General features: G+C 41.6%; 1 protein-coding gene across 1 annotated transcript; it reads right to left on the bottom strand.

Annotated features, from left to right (window-relative positions):
* Positions 1 to 484: 484 nt before the first annotated feature.
* Positions 485 to 7,782, bottom strand: LOC135510894 (cytochrome c oxidase subunit 7A-related protein, mitochondrial-like). The gene is made up of 3 exons (XM_064932207.1): positions 7,617 to 7,782; positions 1,784 to 1,918; positions 485 to 1,401 (listed from the first exon to the last, which is right to left on the bottom strand). The coding sequence occupies exons 1-3, from the start codon at positions 7,758 to 7,760 to the stop codon at positions 1,264 to 1,266; spliced, it is 417 nt and encodes a 138-aa protein (XP_064788279.1). The 5' UTR covers positions 7,761 to 7,782; the 3' UTR covers positions 485 to 1,263.
* Between the last annotated feature and the right edge of the window lie 301 nt (positions 7,783 to 8,083).

Raw genomic sequence — 8,083 nt, 5'->3', positions numbered from 1 at the left:
CATTCTAAAACAGACTTCCACCCACAGCCTGTTTTTCAACAAATTCAAACTGTAATAGTTGAAGTGGCTAGATTAAACGCAGCCATCATTTTGTGGGCCGGGCAGCCCCGATATATCAATCAATAATTGACATTACATAACATCATATTCAAATGAACGGTAATCGCCACTTTATTACTGCCTGACATCAATATTAACATAAGAGTATGATGGAAAGGTCTAGCTAGCTGCCCATCGCAAAACTCAAATGAACAATTAAGCAAAGATCAAGCAAGATATCCCCTTCCCCTTTTTAATTGGCCGGAGTTGAGTTGGCCTGCCAGGACGATGTTGGAAAATAATGACATGTTAAAAGAAATCTACAAGTTGAACGAGAACATCCAACTAGTATTTGTTCATGGCTCCCACTATAAGGAATATCCCATTTCATGGTCAGCTATTCTTAGAAGCAGATCGGTAACAAAATGAAAGAAAACTAAAAAAGTGTTTTACAAACAAAATATACTTTATTATCCCAAGACAAAATTACAATGACTTGTCAGATACTCTGTGCACTCCCTTTTTTTACAGAACACCGTCAGTTAGTATGCAGACTAAATGACAACCTCTACAACATAAAAATAGGGACTTGGGTGGGCATGCAAATAAGGTAATGCAGATGTGACTTCTCAAAAGCAGAGCTTATTACAGAAAGAAACCAATGAATGATATCACACAACCTGAAGTACCACCTCATTATTAGCTTTGAAAAAAAAAGGTGCTAGCCCCATCCACCCTCTCGCCCAGAACAAAAGAGCACCCAAAGTCATCCATGTTATGAGACCTCAAATTCTTTCCACACACACAGGGGAGTACTCTGGTAGAAAACATGGTCAGACTTTTTTTTTTTTATGTAGATTGTTGATACTCTAGCCATCATAGTTATGTACCACTGATATGGTACTGGTTGTTACCAAGACATCAGCAGACACATATATATAATATATATATATTGAAATGCACAACTTGCACAAGAACACAGAGCAAGTGAGATTGGGCAAGTAGTGATATGACATGGACTTAAATTTGACAAAGTATAGATTATTTGAGTCTGATGAAAACCTCAACATGAAATGAGGCAATCAATAAGACAAGGGGACATATAATTGAGAGTAAAGGGATTCCTTTCCTTGACCGTCTGAGCACAATCATCATCCACATTATTGCTCCTAATCATATAGAATCCTGTTGGAACCTTGAAGGGGAAGAGGCTGGATAAGCAGATCACTTCCTTGGCTGGGCAGCTATGTAGAGAGCCATCAGGCAGTAGAGGGTCCCTCCAATGGTCAGGCCCATGGTGGTCCTGTACAGCATCTTGTCCATCAGGCCTCTCTTCAGGTGCACAGGGATACCGTCAGACTTCTGCAATGTAGACAGAATAAAGAGAATGAGATGTGATTGCAGTCACCAACTCCCCACTGAGTCACAGAGGGGAATCCTCATATTTTATTAAAGTCCAAACTTTATCATTGCTCACAACTTCTCTGCAGGGACAGAGGAGTGTATAACTTTCTAGAAAACTAGTCGGAACTAGTAGGAATTTTGGCAGTGAAAGTTCATGGTCGAAGTAAATTACCACAGGAGTAGATGGTGTTATCTTCTAACAAACCAAGGTCAAGTAGGAAAAAAAACTACACAAGATTCCTGGGTTATTGGGGTTCTGTGATTATCACAGAACACCACAATGACCCTAGGAAGCCAAGCAGTGTGTGGGTTGAACAAAAGGTTAGTGCAGAGTCTGTACCTGGAAGAGTTTCTGTAGGTCAGGGACTTTGTTGTGTCCCAGGTATTCCACTGTGTTCCCTGCCTCCGACACATATTTGGTGGGGGTGGCAAAGATCATTGGAGGGGCCTCCATGGGCACTGTTACCCTCAACCCCTAGAGAGACAACAAAACTTTAGACTGTGGAAACCACATGACCCAAACACAGTTGGTCCTATCAGTGTTTGCCCTTTATGCATTTAGCAGCGGGTGCACTGCCGTTGCTAAATCGTGGCCACCACTGAGCAAATAAATACATCGTGTAGATGTATGCCCTAGGAAGACCCCCTCCTGCGAATTCATCTCAAAATGACTGCCTTATGTTAAAGAAACACTTTGGGATTGTTGCAATGAAGCCCCTTATCTACGTCCCAAGAGTCAGATGAACTCATGGATATCAATTGGATTTCTCGGTGTCCAGTATGAAGGAAGTTAGAGGTCATTTTACAAGCCAGTGCTAAGTAAAAGCATGCTAGCTGTTAGTATAGACCTCCAGTCATTGTGCTAACGCTAACACTAGTTAGCAACTTCTTTCAAACTGCACGCAGAGACATAAAAATGGTATACATGAGTTCATCGGACTCTGGGGAAGTAGATAAAGGGCTTCATTGCCAAAATCACAACGTATCCATTTACACCTGTAGTAAGGATTAGAAGGTCTGCTGTTTACACATGCAAAGGTGATTGCTTTGCTAACACTATATGCTTTGCTAATAATTTTATTTCCCAAACTAGTTATGGAAAAGAGATGCATGTTTCTGAACAAAACATCATGCCTTGTTTACAACATGACCGACTGGTGCAGATTACTGTTGGATTTGAGAAGGGCACTCCTCCCTCACCGATAAGGTCAACAGGGTCAAAAGTGGTATGGTTGTGGCTCACTCAACATAGCGTTTTCTATCTAGCTAGATACCTTATTAGGGTAAATAACTAACGGATGAGCCATCTATGCACCTTTGGTAGTTTATGTAACATTACTAGCAGCATCTTCAAGGACCGCCAACCCCACACCTCAGCCACGAGCTGTTACCTTCTGCCCAACTAAGGGAGTTATTGGAGCATGAGCCTCCAGATGGGAGGGGGGGGTACATCCTGTATAAATACAAAATCACTTCCTTGACAACAGCTCTACATTGCTCCGCGAAGCACAAGAAGTATGAACGCCCTGACTTCTGCTGAGGCCATATCACCCTAAATGCTGCATGGCCAATGGAGACGTTGGATTGACCATGCGACCAGATGCATAATGCACTTCTCTCTCCAGAATGCACTCTCCCCTGCCAAATTGTGTACATTCATTGTTTCATAACTTAAATTGAGTGATTTTCTAGTGTTTTATTGTTAGAGTCTATCAATACCCCCCTTACATATACCACCCGTAGTACATTTACCGCCAATTCCTAATCTACAACGTTTGTTACGGTAATTTATTTTAATGCATTTAATAGTATTGCAGTCTTCCCATTATCTGAGCGGACACATCGTCTGCAGTGCACAACCTATGCTACACTTGGAATTAAATAAACCAAAACGTGTTTCTCAAATTCCATTTAAGAGTTGTCAACTGTGTTTTGTTTGAAGCACTCCTATCAATGTGGAGTAAGGACGCGCACACGCATAGAAGTAGACCTATCGGCTACCTGGCCTGCGTGCAAATGTAGGCATATAAAAAAAAAAAAATGGGCCCATTTTGGGATCTGATTGTTTTTCCTGATTGGCTTAACGCACCACCACTAATGACCTGTGGAGCTTCTCAAGGTCATGTTTTCACCTCAAAACAGCAAGCAAACAAAGTCCGTCTCTACATCCATTGAGAATTACAATAGTTCCTCAATGTATTTGAAAAAATATTTACAGCTCTCCCGCTTTCGATAACCACTCGGTGTGAAATGGAAAAATGGCATGCTTTGATCCAGTGGAAACATCATAAAACAGGCCTACCTGATTTCTTCTTATCAGTGCTCGACTTGGACTGAAATAGGTTTCGGTACTCATTTTGGGTGCTGATACAGTTCATATTTAAGTGCAGGAGCACCACAATACTTCTGAGCTGATATTCTATAAGAGGAATAGGAACTCATGCAGTTGAACATTTGAGGTGCTGGTACTCAGCTCTGGTGAGCTCCTGTCCAAGTCAAGCACTGTTTCTTATCCCTTGAGCAAATAGCCTACAGCTGTGTCTGTCCCAAGCCCACTAGCATGGGAAACTGAGGGCCCAGAATATTTTATACAATGTTGCATTCGGGCTGGATCCAAGTCAATACAATGTTTCAAGTTCGTGGTAGACAGGCCATGTGTAGCCAATGTGATTTATAGGATATTTGCTTTTGAATCAGGATATTTTCTACCTGCAGCTACAATCTTTTATTTGTTGGCTACTTTTAAATAGTTGGTAATGGCAATAGAAGTTACTTTTTAGGCTTGTATCATTTTCATTTAGATAGAATTGATTAACCACATGACAATGATTGAGATATAAAAAAGTTATAAATTAATCTGCGTCACAAAAATGTGCATATAAAAACAATAACTGCCATGCAGATCGGTAGAAATGTTAAGATACATTTGCATTCAACATGGAAGGTTACAGACTCCTCGTATTGCCTATTACTGACAACGTCAGGAGAGTAATGGCAGAATCTGAAAAAGCCAGCAGGAGAAAAGTTGGGGCAGGTTAAGCTTTTCTCTTCTTCTGGTTATCTAGATCTCTGGCACTCTCAAAGCAGTTGTCTCATTTCATCAAATCGTAAGCTAAAAGCCTCAGACAAGCTCAATGCATATAGTCGATTTTATTCAAACACATGGGGTGAGTCTAGATGGAAAGAAATACGTTTAAAATTTTCGAAAGAACTACTTTCGGTCGGCCAAGATTTGTTTTAGTCGGGAAAGCCCTAGAACGGTCATCCAACTTGGTATTCCAAGTCGGAAACTCTAGAGTTCCAACTTCCCGACCTGAAGATCACTGACCTCATGAGAAGTTGGTAATAACCAAAACTTTTGGACAGAGGTGCAATGATGCGAAAGTGCATGAACGGTGCTGTTAAGATGAGATTTGTCTGAGTACACCTTCGTTCGAGGTGTACATACCTACGTCTCCTGATTGACTTATAAGTCTTCATGCTTTTGAGAAACTTTATGATCTACAAATGGTGTCAGATGGCAGCGGTGAGGATTCCGAGGTTGAGCCAGTCCAGGAGGAAGTGGACCGACCTGCGGCGACAGGTGGAGTGGAGACTATCAACAGTTTCCCTGATAATCCTACCAGATGATTTTTGGAAAGAGTGGATTCCTGCTTTTGGTTCATTGTATCAGGCTGGGTAAAGGACAAACTGGCAATGGTTACATCTGTGAAAGTTAAGAACAGGAATTGTTTTGATTTTATGTGTATCCGCCTGAAAGAATGAGACGTAAAATGTTTCATATACTGAGGCAATGAAGAGGGTAGAGCCCAAGGGTGAGAGAGTCAACTGGGAGCCCCCCAGTGAGTCGGCCTGAGGATAGAGAGAGAGAGCCAGAGGATGAGTTTTAGTAAGGTTGGATTTCTTGCGTGTATAGCCAGAATATAGCTGTGGTAGTTGCAGCAGCAAAGTATTTGGTTGTGAGAGATTTTACTGGAGAAGATCTAAAGAAAGTTGTGAGAAGGAGTTCCATCCTCCCAGGCCGACAGCCTGGTGTAGGATCGTTTAGGGCCAAGTAGTGGGATAGGGTGGTAGGTTTTTGGGGGAATAGTGTAAATCAAATCTAATTTTCTTTGTCACATGCGCCAAATACAATCAGGTATATCTTACCATAAAATGCTTACTTACAAGCCCTTAATTTTTTATATTTTTTTCAACTCTGCATTGTTGGTTAAGACAGACTATTTGCTAAAAAAAAAAAAAAAAAAAAAAAGTTTTGTAAATGTAACATGAAAAGCTCCTTAATAACAGCGTCAACCTCCAAGCCATAAGACTGCTAAACAGTTAATCAAATTGATACCTGGACTATCTGCATTAACCCCCTTTTTACACTGCTGCTGCTACTTTCTGTTTATTAACTATGCATAGTCCCTTTACCACTACCTATGTCACAGGAGATTGGTGGCACCTTAAATGGGAGGGACGGGATCGTGGTAATGGCTGGAGCAGAATAGGTGGAATGGTATCACATTTGCCCGGTTCCATCCAGGCTGTATCACAATCAGCCGTGATTGGGAGTCCAATATGGCGGCGCACAATTGTCCCAGCGTCGTCCGGGTTTGGCCGGTGTAGGCCGTCATTGTAAATAATTTGTTCTTAACAGACTTGCTTAGTTTTTTTTTTAAACTAGACAAGTACATATTACATGTACATATTACCTCAATTAACCCTGTACATTGATTCTGTACCGGTACCCCCTGGTATAAAGGTCCTGGATGTACTGGGCCGTACGCACTACCCTCTGTAGTGCCTTGCAATTGGTGCAGGGTTACGCCTAGATCACACTGACATTGTCTTTGCATTTTGGTACATCAGAAGTACATTCACTTTAAAATGGAATGCTGCATTTGGCCTGCAGCATTGCGTTGCAAAGGCTGTTGCATTGCGTTCTGTGTGGTGCATATTTACAGTATGTTTCAAACTGTATACGTCGTCAGATTGACAGAAATAGTTGCAGAAGGTGAATGTTTAACTTTTGTTGCACACATATCCAAATGATGCTGCGTACCATTTTGCACATTAAAGCCATCCGTGTTATCTAGGCGTTAAAGGCGCTGTATGGTCAATCCGCCATCTGCATTGCCCATGCAGCATTTAGGGTGATATGGCCTCTGCAGAAATCAGGGCATTCATACTTATTGGCTTCACCAAGCAGCACAGAGCTGTTGTGAAGGAAAATGTCAAGGAAGTGAGCACAAAGCACTACAGAGGGTAGTGCATACTGCCCAGTACATCACTGTGGCCAGAACTTCCCGCCAACCAATCATGTCAATGCGGAGCCCTCCACATTGTTACACAATTTGAGAGGTGAATGGGATGCAGTGGGAGCTCAATTTTGCCTCCAGAGGCTCAGCAATTGCGTCACACCATGGATGGTGTAACCCACTGTTCCTAGGCCGTCATTGAAAATAAGAATTTGTTAACAGACTTCCCTAGTTAAATAAAGGTAAAATAAAATTAAGCAAATGGCGCATCCGACCACATTTTCGGATCAAGCATAAATGTGATTTTTTAATTTAACTTTTATTTCACTAGGCAAGTCAGTTAAGAACAGATTCTTATTTACAATGATGTCCTACCGGGGAACAGTGGGTCAACGGTCTTGTTCAGTGGCAGAACGACAGATTTAACCGGGGATTTGATCATGCAACCTTTAGGTTACTAGTCCAACGCTCTAACCACTAGGCTACCTGCCGATCCGTCACATAGGAAATATGTATTGCACCACCATCTATTACTCTTTTTTTCTGCACAATGTGGAATCCGAAATGAGAATGGTAGCAATACGACAAAAATCGTCTAGTCCGAAAATTCACAGACTAATCCGGAATGTCTCTGCAACAAAACGCTGCTAGCTAACCGGCACCAACTTGCCAGCTAGGGCTAATGTGTTTGCTAGCTTTTTCGGTCGAGCCACCCTAGCCAAACACAACATTAACTAGCAAATCAACTGTTATAAAACAAATATATAATGTGGCGAGATTGCTTAGCCATGTTGTGTAAATCAATACATGTGTTTGTTGTGCCCAATTGAAACCAACCTTATTAGCTAACGTTAGCTAGCTAACAATGTGAAGGTCATTAGTGCATTTTTACATATTTGACTGTCTGCTGGACATGTTTTCTGTACCTACCTGAGGGCTGTACGCACTCGGTGCCGATCCAGCAAGTCTTTGTGTAACTCCATTTAACTTGTAGTACATTTTACTTGGTTGCAAAACAAAAACAACAGTTACGAATGAGGTCGGATCACGGATGTCCCCTTGTTGGCCAAACATGCAGAGAGGATGGACCCAGCATTAACGACACAGGAGGTTGGCTCAGTGGTGCCTGATTAGAATAGAGTGATAATGGCGGCTTTTTGTAGGCACTATTAAACGGTCCAGTTTTTATCAAATGAACGTCTGTCCAGTGTCTGTGTTTTTATGCCCATCTTAATCTTTTATTTTTATTGGCCAGTCTGAGATATGTATTTTTCTTTGCAACTCTTTAACTTTTACTTGAGTCATTTTCTATTAAGGTTTCTTTACTTTTACTAAAGTATGACAATTGGGGACTTTTTTCACCACTGGTCGTCAGTGATCAGGCCTAGCTCCGTCGT

Source organism: Oncorhynchus masou, chromosome 23 (assembly GCF_036934945.1).
Source record: "Oncorhynchus masou masou isolate Uvic2021 chromosome 23, UVic_Omas_1.1, whole genome shotgun sequence".
Taxonomy (NCBI): Eukaryota; Metazoa; Chordata; class Actinopteri; order Salmoniformes; family Salmonidae; genus Oncorhynchus; species Oncorhynchus masou.
The sequence above is the reverse complement of the archived record's forward strand: the minus strand, read 5'-3'. Positions and strand labels throughout refer to the sequence as shown.

Coding starts and splice junctions, on each gene's coding strand:
- LOC135510894 (XM_064932207.1), bottom strand. CDS start 7,760: ATGTTTGGCCAACAAGGGGACATCCGTGATCCGACCTCATTCGTAACT. Junction 1,919..7,616: donor CGAGTGCGTACAGCCCTCAG/GTAGGTACAGAA, acceptor TTGTCTCTCTAG/GGGTTGAGGGTAACAGTGCC. Junction 1,402..1,783: donor ACCTACAGAAACTCTTCCAG/GTACAGACTCTG, acceptor TCTACATTGCAG/AAGTCTGACGGTATCCCTGT.